This window comes from Lycium barbarum, chromosome 4 (genome assembly GCF_019175385.1).
Source record: "Lycium barbarum isolate Lr01 chromosome 4, ASM1917538v2, whole genome shotgun sequence".
NCBI lineage: Eukaryota > Viridiplantae > Streptophyta > Magnoliopsida > Solanales > Solanaceae > Lycium > Lycium barbarum.
The window spans coordinates 33,746,008-33,762,653 of NC_083340.1; the positions used below are offsets into that span (position 1 = coordinate 33,746,008).

Genomic DNA, 16,646 nt, shown 5'->3' on the forward strand with positions numbered 1-16,646 from the left:
ATTAAAAATGCTTGAAGCATATACAAATTCATGGGAAACTTGTTTATAATCCTTAAATGGATTAAATGAATCAAGGCTGATGTACTGAAATCGCCTTAATGAATATTCATTAATGAAAGGTACAAATATGACCATGTTTACCCTTGTCTATGTATGATAATCAGAATATTTCATATTGCTGTGCAAGTTGATGATGACTTGAATATTATTGGAGCTCTTGAAGAGTTTCCAAAAGCAGTAGATTATCTGCTAAAAGAAGTTGAAATGAGAAATTGGATTGGTCTTGAAGTACCATATATTTGTGCAATTGATGCGTTTATCTATCTGGCTGTAATTATAAGCATGATAGAATCTCTCTCTTATATAGAGATGTGAAATAGGATCAATTGCATATTGCAAATGAAAGCCTTGACATGAATGCGTTTATTCTAACAAAAATTGTCAAGTTTTTTAGGGTATACAGGACATTCATTTGATCGGCGTAAGAGTTCGATCCAGAGATATTATCTATTCCCATGACATGTTACTGTCATACCATGTTGTTCTACATGACAGTTTATACAAAGATAAGAGCTAAATCAAGCCAGGAATGTACTTGACATGATTCCAGCAATATTATATGGTGATGATACAACTCTATCTGAGAAAGGAAGATCCAGATCATTAACCAGTTCGTCAAATGATCATTTGAAAGATCTAATCACAAATGCTCTGCCAACCTCAAGATATGATAAGTTGGTATACAAGATCGGAGTACATCATCTTCAAGAATTATCTGATGCTTTAATCAGGGGGAGTTAAATACATGTTGTACTCTTTTTCCCTTAACCAAAGTTTTGTCCCATTTGGGTTTTTCTAGGTAAGGTTTTTAATGAGGCAGCTCCCAAAGCGTATTACTAGATATGTGTACTCTTTTTCCTTCATTAGGACTTTTTCCCACAGGGTTTTTTCTAATAAGATTTTAACGAGGCACATCATCTAATTAATGGACATCCAAGGGGGAGTGTTGTAAATTAGATGTCTTCAAAGTTAACTTGGATAGCAAGATTCCTTGATCACCAAGTGAACTTGGTTACCAAGTCTCCCTTATTGCTTGGGCACAAAGCAATGTCCATTTACCTCATATAAATAGGAGTTCATTTGTAGAATGTTATATATACAATGAAATCTCTCTTAAGTAAAAGGTTGAATAATATATAGATCAGTCTCTTTCTAAATACTTGTCTTTGGTGTATTTACTTTATAATTTTTATTTTATAACATAATATTATTATTAGAGGTAGAACTTAGATGAACATCATTTTTTATTAGCATATTTTAAAAAGAGATAAAAGAAATAGGATATGTGTGCATGTAACAATATATACATATATCGAATACCAAAAAACATATACATTTATCCTTTTTACTTTCAAGCTCTTAGGGAGTTAATTTCTTTCCGTCTGATGTTGTAGCCTCCTATCGGAAACTTAGAGTCATTTTAAAATCAAACATAATAAGAAAGTAAAACAAATTCTACCACAATGTGCCTCGAAAAATATTACCTCGAGAGATTCTTATTTCCGTTTTGCAAATTTTCAATGTCTCGTGATTTACCCTCCCTCTCAACCTACAACAACTTTCGTGCACATAAAAAAGTACATAAATTTTATATTTCAAAAACAAAATCAATTAGTCGTGAAAAGTGAACCATAATATCGATTATAGAAGAGTCAAAGATAGGAGAACTAAAAAGAAAATAGCGTAATATGACAAAAATACCGATAACGGGAAGAAGACAGCCAAAATAAGAAGAGAACTTTTTATGCAAAAATTTTGGAATGACGAGAGGAAAAGTAACTTTAGCATGCAATGAAGAACTATGCTCTATTATTTATACTAAGCAACATAATTTGTAACTTATGAGGTAATACAATATAAATGAGTAACGTATAGTCAGTGATTGCAATATAATTAGTATTACGTGCATTAATTATCGAAAATATATCACAACTTATGAGTTCAAATGTCATGTTTAAAAGTCACTTAAGAAAATACTCTCTCCATCCTATTTCAATTGTCGTTTTATTTCTTCTTACACTCATTAAGAAAAAACAATAAGTGTTATTTACTAAGTAGTAACCTCTATTTATTAGATTTTTTTTGTTTAAAATTGAGATATATTATAACGAACTATGACAGTATAATTGGGAATAATTGCACAAAGATGTACGAAATGCGGCTCCAAAATTACCTAAATTTTACCAAATGTAACACACAAATAATGTAAAAGATACTCCCTCCGGTTCAAACAGTGTCCACTTAGTAATTTGCACACACCTTAAGAAACTATTAACTCCTAGGTAAAAATAGGTACATTAACTAAACTACCCCTAATTAAATAGATATTGGGATTTGGTCACTTAACACTTAATAAGGGCAATCTAAAAAGACAAAGAAAAAAAAAAGGTAAGTTCTTTCTTGATTTGGTAAGTGAGGCTAATTGGACACTCTTTTTTAAATAGGGAAACTTAAAGGAATCACTACCTTTTAAAAACTTTTAACAATCCGTAGCTACATTTTATGTATTTACATTTCGTAGCTCGTTTAGGGCAATTCGCTGTATTTGAGTTTCTTTGAACACACTTTTCAGTTGTATCCAACCTTATCTAATGTCACGTGTATTTGTCTGTATTTGAATAGATGCAACCTTAATTTCTCTGAATACATGTGTATTCAAAATGATTGTATTCCAGTGCATTTAAATACACGACGGAGCTGTGTATTTTAGTGTATTTATATGCTGATGTATCCTTTGCTTTGATTGTATTCGAGTTATGATCAGCAAGGTTGCCACCGGACGTAGCAAGGCTGAATGTATTCGACTGTATTTACACTCAGAAAATGACGAAATGAAGAATACAATCAAATCTGGTCAAATCTCCAGTTAAAATGCAAAATAGACTGTATTTAAAAAGGAAGAATACAATCAAATCCGGTCGGATCTCTGGCTAAATATAAAATACCACTGTATTAAAAAAATGAAGAATATATTCAAATCCTTTAAAACTACATTGTATTTACTCAAAAAATAATTAAGATACATTGTATTCATACAGATCTGCAACAGCTCCATCGTGGATCATACAAATGCGACCTTTTTGAATAATGTATTCACACTATATTTACATTAATAAAATGAAGAATACACTCAAAAGATAGATTATATTTCATACAGATCTGCCAAAAAAAATGCATAAAAAAGAGATCTACATGTTTTGATTCTTTTAGATCAGGTCGTTGGCGGCAAAGAGTTTAGATCTAGTTGATGGCGATGAAGAATCAGAAGGAGAAGATGGAATGGTCGATGGCGGCGAAGGAGTTGACAGAGGGTCAGCGGTGACCGTGAAGAATTAGAAGGAGGAGATGGAGTGATTGACGGAGGGCACTAGAGGAGTTGACAGAGGGCATTGGAGGAGACAACGCCAGCTGGTGGTGGACTTCCTCCACCAGATGGCACCGGAGAGAGAGGCGAGGGAAAAGAGAGAGAGAGAGAGATAGAGAGGTGAGGAAGAAGCTTGATACGGTGGAATAACTCTATGTATTTGGTATAGCTACGAAATGTAATTTACAAAATGACTATAGCTACGAAATATAAATAAATTAAATAGTAGTTATTATCAATAATTACCTCTTAGAGGTAAATATGCGTAGTAATTTTTTCTTTTAAATAAGAGGGAGTAATCTATAAGGAATAAGAAGAGATAGTACAAAGTTACTAACTGGAGCACCAATTACAAAGGCCCAGGTGGGGGTTTAAGAAAAAAAAAATGAGTACAAAGTTGGTATATGCGTGAAAAATGTAACAACGTGTGTTATAGGCTAGCAACTTCACATTATCAAAGATATAAAATTTCTAAATAACCCTTCTGAGGTCTACAAAATTTTGCTATCCTCCCTTATTAATGTGTGATGGTAATGAAAGCTAAGTCGATTTCATTTCTCAAAATTATTTTCTCCCTTTCCACGTGATACCCTTTCTCTTAGCTCTTTTATAGATTCACTTTTCCCTCTCAACATGGTATCAAAGCTACCGATTGTTGAAGTCTGAGTTGGCATGAACAACAATTAAAAGTTACCGGTGAGAAGTGTTAAATTTTTGAGATGTGGACAATTTATATTTCGTGAATACATTTTTCAATGAAACTTTGTGTTTCGCCATTGACGAAATTGTAACTTTTTAAGTTCAGTTCTAAGAAATTTATCAATAGCTCTTAAAATTGATTAATAGTGAACAAACAATGCCTATAATTAAGTGTTCAAATATGTAATTATCTGCAGCCACAAAGGCTAATCTCAAGAGATTGACATTGGACCCTCAAATCACATGGTTTCTAGCCAGGGTCTTCTAACTTATCCCGTTCTTGCTTCACCTAATTTTAGTAAAATTCATCTACCAAGTGGTTACACTACATCTATCACATACATGGGATCACTTACCTTACTTGTTGATCTTCAGTTAACTAATGTGATTTATGTTCCACACTTCAATTACAATCTATTTTCAGTTTCTAGAAGAACTGAAGTGTTGTGTTATTTACTAACCTGATAAATGTGTCTTTAGACGTTTGCAATGTTAAAGTGAGGGGGGTTGATAAAGAGAAGAATGTTCACTACGTACTTTAACCTACCAAGAAGTCTATCACCTGTCAAAGCACCTGATATGTCAATAATTTCATCATCAATTCCAACCCCCACACAACACTATTTATCATCTACACCTGATATGTCAATAATTTCATCATCAATTCCAATCCCCACTCAACACTATTAATCATCTACACTTCCAGATCATTTTTTAATATGGCATCAAAGATTTGATTATGCTCCAGTAGTAGTGTTATAGAAAATTACTTCCTTAAAGAATTATTTGATGAATAAGAAGTCATTGTCTTGTAATACTTGCCCTTTAGCAAGACAAGTAGATTCCTACTAGCAACAAGAAAATTGTATCTCTTTTCTAACCTATGCATGTGTAGGTCCATAATGTACTTAAAAGGATAAAGGAGTAACTACTTTCTTACAATTGTTGATGATTACTTTAGAATAACCTGGGTTTATATGATGAGAATGAGAAGTGATGCCATTATCTTGTCTTTGTCATAACCTTTCTTGTTCTAGTTAAAACTCAATTTTCAGCTTCCATTAAAGTCATAGATTTGATAATGGTCTTGAGTTCTTCAATTCAATGTACAAACCTTTTTACATGTCTTGGCATAGTTCGTCAAAGCTCTTGTGTTCACACTCCACGACAAAATGGAGTGGCTAAAAGTGAGTAGAGCCATTTGCTTAGAAGTGGCAAGAACACTTGAATTTCAAGCTCATGCTCCCTTTAAATTCTGGGATGAATACGTCCTCCCTCATTCTCCTAATCAATAGACTTCATCCTACAATTTTATCAAAAAAAATTCCTTATAAAATATTTCATGGTGCATGTCCTTCCCTTGACCATCTTAAGGCGTTTGGATGTCTGCTATGCAACTAACCCAAATTTTTCAGATAAATTTCTTTCTGAAGTGATTCCTGCTGTTTTAATGGATTGTTCATATACTCAGAAAAGAAACAAGCTTTAACATTCTATCCTTTAGAAAATCAATTTTTCCTTCCAGTTTAAACACCTTTAAGTCTACTCTTTTGCAGCCACATAATTCTTCTTCCACACCACCTCTGTTTCATTCTTCCTTTACGCTTTCACCTAGTTCTTTCACAGATGATACATTCCCTTCTACTTCTTGTGCAGATACAGATGATACTCTGATAAGATATTTCTAACACTTACTCCCTCTGTCCCAATTTATGTGGCACTTTTCGTTTCCCCAGATTCAAATTGCATGAACTTTGACTAATATTTTAAGATGTATTTTTTCACCAAATTGATATGAGAAAAGTTGCAAATTATAATACTTTTCATGTAGTTTTCAAATATATAAATTCTAATCTTAAAATATTAAGCTAATCTAATCCTTTTTAGCTTCAAAATTTAGTCCGACTCTTAAAAAACGAAAAGTACCACATAAATTGGGACAGAGGGAGTATTAAGGTACTTCTTATTCTACTTCATCTTCAACTGTGTCTTTCTCCTCAGATTCTAAATCTTCACCTGTTCATGTTGTTTCATTAAGAAGGTTTGATACACCTACCAGACCCCCTATTTGGCTTTACATATTGTGTCCATCCCTTTACTACTCTATATCCTATTTCTGCTTCTTTAAGCTATTCTTTCCTATCTCCCTTTTACAGGGCTTACCTCTCTAGTCTCCACTTTCCCTTCTATTATTGGACCCTCATTGACAGTCACAGTTGGAAACTAGTGAAACTACCGGTAGGTAAAACACTCACTGGCTGCAAAAGGATCCATAATTTGAAGTATAGGACAGACGAAAGTATATAGAGGTTTAAAGATAGACTAATAGCCAAGGGTCTTACGCAATAAGAGAGATCAGATTATCATGATACATTTCTCCTGTAGTGAAGATGGTTACTGTGAGAACTGTTGTTTCGATTACTGTTCAATATGCTGCTTGCCCACTAGTTCAAATGAATATTTATAATGCATGCATTCTTTCAACGGGATATTGTTTAGGAAATTGTACCTGATCTTGTCACAAGGCTTTGATAGCTAGGGGAGAACAAAATGTGCAAGCTACTTAAATCCTTATATAGTAGTTTTTAACAGACAAGCAGACAATGAAATTTGAAGCTTATTACAACTCTCATTCAGTCAAGGTTCACAATCAGCACTCTTTTTTTACTAAAAGACATGGCAGTGGCATTGTGATAATACTAGTCTATGTGGATGACTTATTGATTACAGGTCCTTAATTCAAGAGGCCAAAGTCATTTTGAATCACTATTGTACTTTTTGGGATTGTTTTTTATTTAATTTAAGAGGTCAAAGGAATACTTATGAATAAAAGTAGATTTGATTTGGAATTAATTTCATAATGCGACTTAGGGGAAGGAGTACTAGTCCCAATCCCTTTGAAACAAAATCAGAAACTCACTAGCTTAGAGTATGACAAGCAATTTGATGCTCAAGATGACAAGGACTTGGAAGATAAAAGAATATATTGCCATATTAATATTAGATGCTGATTGGAAAGCTAGTGGACCTGACTAAGTTAAGACATTTCCTTTGTTGTACGGAGCTTAAGCCAATTCAAGCATATCCCAATTCCCAAAAGATTCTCACTGTGAGTTGTGATGTACCATTACATGTGGTAAGAATTCAGGGGCGGACCCAGATTGAAGGGTAGGGGACATCTGCTCCCGTAACTTTGGAAAAATTCTATATACATATATTTATATATCTTGAAAAACTATTATATATTTTAAAAGGACTCTCAAAACATAATTGTTAAAGTAGTTCAGTTGGTAGGAGTACTCCTGCATTGATGCTCACTGTTGTGACCTGAGTTCAAATCTCGGCTCTTACAAAAATTTTTTTATATTACAAACCTGCATTTAATGCAGATTTTTAATTATTATTTTTTTAATCTTTTTATTATTTAGTCCCCTTCTCGTTTTACTTTTTCATTAAATCCCTCCCCGCAAAAGCTCCAAATTCCAAAAGATCTTTTCCCAACGTAATAAGCAAAAAGAAATTCCTTTGGCTTTCTCCATTCTCAAACCCTTCTTATATTATCAAGTTTCTCACAAATCACTAAGTTAGGAACGTCATCCATAGTCGAATCTATTGTTGATATTCATTAATTTCTCCGGCAATCGAATTCGAGCCAAGATTCGGACTTCTCTTACGGTAAAGCTTTCCCTTCTTTTTTAGTGATTAATATAGATTACTTATTATATAAGTATATAATAATATTTAATTACTAGGGATTGAGGAATACATAACTTTATAGATTTAATTTAATTAAAAATTGTATCATCTTATACTAAGCCCTAAAATCTTATCATATTCTTAAATTTGGGATTTTGTACCACCACTTAAGGTCTTGAAAAGTCAGGTTTGTTTTTATTTTTCAAATGAAAACGCATCGAGTTCAAGTATGAGTTGATGATGTACTTTTGTTATATTAGTACCAAATTAATTATATTTGATAATATTGAAATTTGTACTTTGCTATTGTAATCAATAAGTTTTTTAAGAGTGGCACGCCTAATTCTGTAGCTAATAATTGGCGTACTAAAAATAATAGTGCTCTAATTGCGCTCAAATCCTGAATCCGCCTCTGGATAAGATACATCAAGAATCAACCTAGACTGGGTTATAGATGAACATCATTACATCAGAACTCTTGAGAAGGTGATTATATTTTGTGATGCAGATCGGTCATCATGCATCTTATCCAAGAAATCACCCAACTGAAAATATCGGTAGCCGCAATTAGTTGTACATTGTAGATATGAAGTGGAGTGTAGTACACAATTAGTCAGAGGAGGTTCTTGGCTAGCTTAATTCTGCTTTTGTAGCTAATTATCATAGCCAGTTGGGTAATGAAAGCTAAGCTGGTTTCATTTCTCAAAACCATTTTCTGTCTCTACATTGATACTCCCCTTCTCCCTTCTAACAATTTATATTCTATTATAATATTCCAATTAAACTTTTTAAGTTCTCATGGCCCATATTGTGGATGGCGAGTTTAAGATATTAAATGGACTTACGTATTAATATAGTATCAACGGGACAAAAATGTATAAGTACTGGTTACAAAGTCATACTTTTGACATAGAAACATAAAAATTATAGTTATTGATAATTGTGAAATTCATGATCTCATTTACGTATAAAAAATTGTAATTTAGATCTTCTTATGATCAAACATTACGTCAGGAATACTTAAGTTTATGTATACTTTCAACATGATCATAGATGATTGTTGACGTGAACATTAAGGATCAACCATTTCCACATTTTGCGATAAGTCGATATATTTCCACTCAAAAAATTGTTTATAACATATTTAAATGATTTTATACGTTCATTATCTTTTCTTCAAAAGTAATAGGAGATATATATATATATATATATATATATATTATAATTTAGATATGCATCAATACAAAAGAAAATGCTGGTCTAAGCACTCAGTATTGAACCTAAAATTATTACAATCCGTAGTAGTTCTAATATAAGTAGTTCCTAGTAATTCGAACAAAAAAGAAGTGCAATACACATCTTGCAAGAAGACACTTCTATATACTCGAATCATTTCTTCCAAAATTTGCAACTGCACTGAGCAGAAATTGCACCTGACAGTGTTCTACGAATCGTTTTTGACACATACAATTGTTCGACCACCAGAACACAGATATATGAAATAATAGGCATATGATTGCCAGCAGAAGTATGCATTTAGCATATTGGTCTAATTAATTATGGCCACAAGAAGCAAAAATAAGCTGCATCTAAACCTACTGGCCAAATGAAGGTAGAAATCTGTGCAACGTCGAAAGGCAAAATATGTGGGCTGCAACGAACATACTCAAAACTAAATCTGTCACAGACGCACTAATATGCTTGGCCGGAAACATAATCTCCTCAGATGAACAGTTTCCTGAAGCAAGAAGAATAAAATGTGATAACATAAACTCATCTCTAGTGCAAAATGAAAGATAATGGGTAGATATTCTCGAGTTATGAATACACACCTCTGTGTTATCATGATCATATTGAATCACAAAGAGACATCTGCAGCCCCTTATGTCATGAAATTTCTTTTGAATTTCTAGAATACGAGCTTCAACATAACTAGCGTCGTCCTTACTCTCCTAGTTAAATGAGAATAGGAAAAACCAAAGTATAAAGTTATAGCACACTGCGATAAACAAATATATCTGCCACTTAGAGGCCGCCATAGTGAATATCCATATTTTCTACCATTTATGATCTCATTTTCACACGCTCTATCAATGGAACTAGCCCAAGAAGTTATTTGCTTTTCTAATTGATCTCTTTTTCTAGAACAACAGGAAAAGAAGTTTCCATAGAAGAAAGGGGTACCTGGAAGCACAAAACAGGATCCCCAACCCTGACTTTGTTACATTCTGAATTTTCAAGATGTACAGATCGTTCGCGGACCGACTTTCTTACGTTTACCCACTCGTCCTCCTCTGATCCAAATCCCACATATCTCACAAGAACTTCCTGCATTCCACAAAATGTCAAGCAGCATCAACTTCCCCAGTTCAACTAGTGCTATTTCTAACAACATCTCATTCAAATAAGCAGCATGTTTGACCAATTTGAACTACTTACAGGTTCTCCTGAGCTAAGAAACTGGTGCGAGATAAATGTATCAACGTCATACCTGTCAAACACCATAAGCATTTTACTTCATTAACCCCACAACGAATGCATTGATTCAAGTGAAAGTTACTAGGTATCTATCACTAAAGCATTAGCAAAAAATTTATTGTCCTTTTATGAAAGGCAGAGGCAGATTCTCACCACCGTTAATTATGTGGGCCTGACTGTTGGGAATTAAGGTTTGACAAAGAAAAAATCTTTTTGAATTTCAATTTTGAATGGACAGGTAACTAATCAAACTACATTTCGTGATTGTTGTCCAATAAGAAATTCATGAAACTGCTCCCAAATAAAAAACCTGCACTCAAGATACCAATTTTGATCTAAAACCATTAGTTTCATGAATAACATTATTCTGGAGCAAAAGCCTCTAAGACACTGGATAGTTGTTATCAGCTCTGAAGGAACAATATGTTGGATAGCCCTACAAGATTCAATGATCTAAGAGAATATGACAGATTCTCAGATGTTTATTTACCTTTTAGCCATAAATGATGAATAAAAGGGCTTGGACAGTTTTAGCCATCAAAGATGGTCAAGGAATAAAGTGTAAAAACTTCAATACATTTCCCTTAATATCCACCATATTGCATTTTTACAGGAAGGGCGGATTGTAATGTAGCTCCCCCACCCGGAAAAAGAAAAAAAGTAAAACTTTTTGCAACCAGCCTTGACCACCATCAAAGGGAAAAGCACCAAAAAGTGTATTACAGAAAACTTCTAACAACAGACGTTAGAAAAGTAAGATAGTGAAAATGGACGCTATTTTCTAGTAACATCATTCTGATGGAATCCTTTGAGCTACTGACTTCACAATCGTGTCAGTGTAGTTTGCTCAGCAGTAAAGAGAAACTTTCTTCTTTTCTTTTTCTTTTTCTTTATTTTTAGATTCTTTTTACAGGTCAAAGAAGAGAGTCTAGAAACAGAAATATCCAAACTGTTCTTGGATCTCATTTTAATGGCTTAATGCAGAAAAGGTTGAACATGCATCTTAATGTTAGTGCTAAAATAGCTGTGTAGCCAGTACTTTTTCTATTGAAAAAAATGAGTTAAAGACTTTCTGGTTTGCTAATGTAGGCTTACCATGCCCCGTCTACTGAAGACCGAGCCTCAAATTCTATGTCTGACAGATCTGGAACCTTTTTACCTGGAAGAATTTGTCGGATTATATGAGTGCAGTTTTCTGACAAAAGAACTGCAGGTTTAGAAATAAAGGAAACATAAGTAGAACTAATCATTTGGATAAACAGATTGATTTCCAAAACAATGAAACATATCCTCAGGTGATTCTTTATTTGGCAATTAGTTATAAGATTTTCATCAACTGGATCCTCAAAGCAGTATGCATAATAAGATGGAGGAAACCACCAAAAATTATCTCTTTCACCATTGATATTCAATGCGAGTAGAATGTAACTTTAAATAAATCTTAAACCTTCCATTAGAGTTGATGTAAGTGATTGACAAGAACACAATTTGATCTCAGTAGCTTAATGAACAAAAAAAACTGAGAAAAAAGCAAGACATAAAGAACAGGACCCAAAAGGAATTTAAAACAATTTTGTCCTTCGGTGGGGATTATACCGGGTATGTTGTTGTTGTTGTAGAGACGACTTGTGAAACAACAGCAATTCAGGGAGGATAATGAATAGATAGAGAAGATAGAAGGCGTAATATATTTTCAATCTCATGCAGAATTATCACAGATCATACAGCTGTCAGAACAAATTGTTTGCAACTGAAACTTTTGAATTCTTTGCTTGGTGTTTGAGGTACTATTCATGGGAAGTAACTTTGAGAACCTTTCAAGGAGAAGTCACCATATAAATGAGACAAACAAACAAATCCAGTTACACTACTGAATAGTGATATTGGATATGAAGGCATCAGATAACCTTAATTTGTATGCATTATTAAATTCTTGCAAGAGAGTAACATTTATAGTGTATTAGTCTCAACTCTTAACATTTTAATGGTCAGTGAGGGAGGAAAGTAGATGAAGAAGGCAATTTCTGCACCCGCAAAACAATGTTCCATCTAACCATTATGTCAGATATCAACTTTCATGGTAGACATAGATCAGCAGAGACCTTCAGGCATATGACATTTTTGATTTGCTTCATCTAAAGCACATTCTTCTGTCATATCAGGCAGTTTCCTGTTGGCCTCTGCTGAATTATCGTTTGAGAGACAGCTTTTCTGCCTGTTCTGGAACCAAGTTTGTACCTAAATTCAAGTGAAATAGTACAACTTAGTTTTATAAGGACATTCAACCAAGAATATCAGATCCTGGAGTAAGTACATCGAACTATGAACCTCAGTCCATTTCACGATCGGTTTTCCTGCACGACCTTTAGAGTGGCTGAAAAATGCCAAAGATGTGTTAAAGACAAATTCATACAAAACAATTTTGTTGATTATTCAACAAGAAACACAACTTGATGCAGAAAGTGCAACTCACCTGAAATCCTGCGCCAATTTCTTGCAGAATTTTTGGTCAAAAACTTTTTCTCCTGATTGCTCAAGTAAGTTTTCCATTTTCTCAATCTGCTTGAATAACAAGAGAAGATGAAAAGATTGCAATTCATAAGAGAGAAACTGAAAAAAAAAGTTGTTAATTCCAACATGTGTTGCTAATGTTGCAATTCTGAATAACGAATAATTCATAATGTCCAAAGAAGCCAAAGGGATCTGGAGGACTAGTCAAAGGTATGCATCTGTAATACTCCTATAAAGTTTCACCCCTTCTCAAAGCTCAATATAAATAAAACACAATGTGAAGTAACAATCAAGACATGAACCACAACCACTGAATCTAAGTAGGTCCAATTCACAATTTGATTCAAGAGATTTTTTCTTCACTTAAAAAATTCCACCACCGTTGCCATATAATGGTTCTAGACATAGAAAAACCAACCACGAAATGCTCTAAGTGCAACTCAATAGGGCAATTCCAGAAAATGACTCGAATCCTCAAAGGAGCAAGTAGCCAAGCAGGTTTGAACACAAGTGCTCATTGCACAAAGTAAGCAGGCAGAAATGACAAAATTCACAATTACAATAAACCATGACCAAAAGCACAAATATAAGTAATCAAGCAGGCCATTCTAGAAGATCTTGCACAATGGGTAGTTTTATAAACCAATCAATAAACTCCCCTAAAATCCCAAATTAGCAAGGCATGCTTAATTTCGCTCTATTGAAGGTCTATTTTATTCTCATACTCAATACCTAGTCTTTTAAGAAAATTAGGATTCTCTAAATCTTCACATTGAACCCTACAAGGAGACAGAGAGTCAGAGACATCTAACTAGACTAAAAAGACTCCTAGCAAACATCGGACCTAATATAAGTGTAACACAACTAAGCTTTAATCCAAACTAGATGGTATAATTACCCTTTGCTTTCATTCAAGCTTGATCTTAGTTGAGTCTGCATTGATTCCAAAGGATTGTAGATCTTTTAAAACAGCTTCCCTCCATTAATTTAGATTCAATCATCATATTGTCACATGTACAAAACGGTGCATATAGAGGTACATGACTAAATCATCCAAGCAACCTTCTCTCATTTTATGCGCTATTCGCATCCGTTGTTAGACGTGATCAAAATTTATTTTGACCAACGTAAATTCATTTTAATATGTATATTTACACACCATTCACCTTGTAGATAAATTGGGCCTCTAAGGCTCAACATTATCGTCCATATAGTATTACCGGTTGCACAACTGTTTATCGACCACAACTTCTAAATTAAAATTTTGATATAGTAAAAGGAATTTATGCATTTTAGCTAAATTTGACATAACTTCTAATTTATAATAGCAACCAATTGTCCCGCATGATACAAATACATATTTATACGGACTATAAAGTATCTTCAATCATTTTCATGCTTTAGACCAGCGAATAAGCAGGACAATATAGAAAGACACCCAAACAGCAACCAGTACAAGCTTCAAGCTTAAGCGAAAAGGAAATGGAATTTCAACTCTGCAACAAAAATAAAATGCTACACACAACTACAAGCTCTTTTGTGAACAAGGGTTCACAAAAAAATTGCTCTTTGTTACCACCTCAGCCAAAAAAGCGCCTTTTTTTTTTCTTATAAATGTGGTGCCCGGACAACTTGAGCGCAGCTCGACTAATTCCACAAAATATACCTGCTACCTCCCACCAACAACATGTTTGTACCAAATAACACTGTACTATGGTCTTTACATGCAACAATAGCTGTTAAAGACCTATGCATGCCCAAGTTGATTTAAAAGAAAAGGACACTTCATTTTATTTATTAGTATTATTACATGATGCAACAGAAAAATTCAAACACACATAGACAACATCATACCCATCAATTTCCCCAAGAACCCACAAAAGCCAACCCTTAAAAAAAGCGTTTTAAAAAGAAAAAAAAGGACAAAATTTTGAAATAGGAAAAGCACCTCATTTTCTGTAAAACCAGAGAATGGTTGCCTCTGTCTGGGACGAAGGTCCATTTGAAACCAAACAACACAAAAAGGAAAGGATCAAAGGGTCATTCGCAGTTGAAATTGGGTGGCACTTGTTTTGGGCGCCTTCTCAAATACTCTTATTGTTCATTGTGTGTGTGTGTTGAGCCTTTTTTTTTTTTTTTTTCCTTTTATCGTAGGGGTGTGTTTGGTTTTCCGCTTTTACGGGTTCAAAGTTCAAACAAGAATGTCACGCATATAATGGACCTGAAATTTTTATTTTTATTTTTCTAAAAAAGAATATATTACACAAATAAGATGGTGAAAACAACATTTCAGAAACTTACCGAACTTTTTTTGGGAACCTTCAAATAAATTGCACCTAACTCCCTTAATATTTTCTGTTTATAAAATAATACCCCTTCATCTTTTGAACTTGATAATAAATCAACGCTTCCATTGCATATATTTTTAAAATATTAAAATTAACTCTTAGTTAATATGAATTACAACATGTATTTTTTGAGTAATTAAAGAGTTAAGCAATAAAATTATATAAATCTCATTTCGTTTTTTTCTTTTTTTTCTCAATCTCAAAGCATCACTTTTTTGGTAGAGCTTCAAATTATCTTGATGCATTTTGTTATTTATATTATGGGTGAAAATCATTTACACCTCCCAACTAGGTTTTAAAAATCAAACTCCCCCCTCAACTTTGAACAATAGACATTCTCCCACCTTTATTCTAATTGACTTTTTTAAATGTCTGTTTTACGCTTACATTATCAACTTTTGTCTTCTTTAAAATCATGATATTTTCATTTTTAAAATTTATGTAACAATTTCTTATAAAATAAATATTATCTTCTAAGCAAAGAAAAAAGTGAGAAATACTAATTGAGTATATAATTTAATGATGTACTATAATAAAATAAATTAGCAGACTAAAGAAAATTAATTTTATTAAAAATAATCAAAACTTTAATATTTATTCATACAAGGGAAAAATAACAAGTCATAATAACTTTATAAATATATTTCTATGCAGGTAATGGAAAAACAATTAAAAACTAGAGGCAAATTTAAAAATAATTTATTTATACTGTAAATGAATTTTATTATAATTTAAAAAATATTCCATTACTGACAACCAAAACTTGTTTATTTTTATAAACAATAGAGAATAAGAGAGAAGTGAAACTTAATATACACACATGCATGTACATACGTATATACATACTGCATATAATATTGAAATAACAATCATGAAAATAGCATTAGATTTTGTTACAAATTCATAAAAGTATTATTCTACTTATAATGTTAATGAACTAAAATGAGAATCTATAAATATCTATATTTAAAAAATAAATATTATATATAATATAAAAATGTATTACATAAATAGAAGATTGAAAAAAACAAGGGTGAAATAGTCATTGCATATGATAAAGGGGGAGCATGTCTATTGTTCAAAGTTGAGGGTTGAAAATATTTTCACCCTTTATATTATTGCTAATATTAAAAAAATTCTTTAATTATTCAATACTGAGTAAAAAAATTGTTTTTATTTTCATGTTATTTGTACTTATTAAAAGATCTAATGGTCTTTAAAATATTTTTAAAATGTCAGACTTTCAATTATGATGTCTTTCTTATTTTTCAATTACTCGGAAGGAAATATGAAACACACTAGTTACCCCCCTCAATTTGTCTTGTTTATTCAAATACACACCTTAATTTTGCCCAATCCTATGATTTTCAGACTTGTTTAAAATAAAACTATTATCACCCCATGAGATCAAGACGGATTTCAGTTAGACAGTGAAACTCATGCACTGCACATGTTTATCCATGTCATATTTTTTTATCCGTTTGGCCATA

General features: G+C 32.8%; 1 protein-coding gene across 2 annotated transcripts; it reads right to left on the minus strand.

Moving 5' to 3' along the window:
* Window positions 1-9,072: 9,072 nt before the first annotated feature.
* Window positions 9,073-15,099, minus strand: LOC132635829 (protein SAWADEE HOMEODOMAIN HOMOLOG 2-like). Of its 2 annotated transcripts, none has more exons than XM_060352378.1 (9): window positions 14,757-15,099; window positions 12,771-12,856; window positions 12,626-12,671; window positions 12,400-12,535; window positions 11,393-11,504; window positions 10,259-10,310; window positions 10,004-10,147; window positions 9,652-9,771; window positions 9,073-9,557 (listed from the first exon to the last, which is right to left on the minus strand). In XM_060352378.1, the coding sequence occupies exons 1-9, from the start codon at window positions 14,808-14,810 to the stop codon at window positions 9,501-9,503; spliced, it is 807 nt and encodes a 268-aa protein (XP_060208361.1). In that variant the 5' UTR covers window positions 14,811-15,099; the 3' UTR covers window positions 9,073-9,500. The 2 variants fall into 2 exon arrangements, with proteins under 2 accessions (XP_060208361.1, XP_060208362.1); XM_060352379.1 differs by having other exon boundaries at window positions 11,393-11,456; window positions 14,757-15,034.
* Between the last annotated feature and the right edge of the window lie 1,547 nt (window positions 15,100-16,646).

Bases quoted from the DNA above. Each gene is read 5' to 3' on its own strand.
- LOC132635829 (XM_060352378.1), bottom strand. From the start codon at position 14,810: ATGGACCTTCGTCCCAGACAGAGGCAACCATTCTCTGGTTTTACAGAA. The intron at 12,857-14,756 runs GTGCTTTTCCTA...TTATTCAAGCAG, and splicing joins CTGGTTTTACAGAAAATGAG to ATTGAGAAAATGGAAAACTT. The intron at 11,505-12,399 runs GTCTCTGCTGAT...CTAAACCTGCAG, and splicing joins AAAATGTCATATGCCTGAAG to TTCTTTTGTCAGAAAACTGC.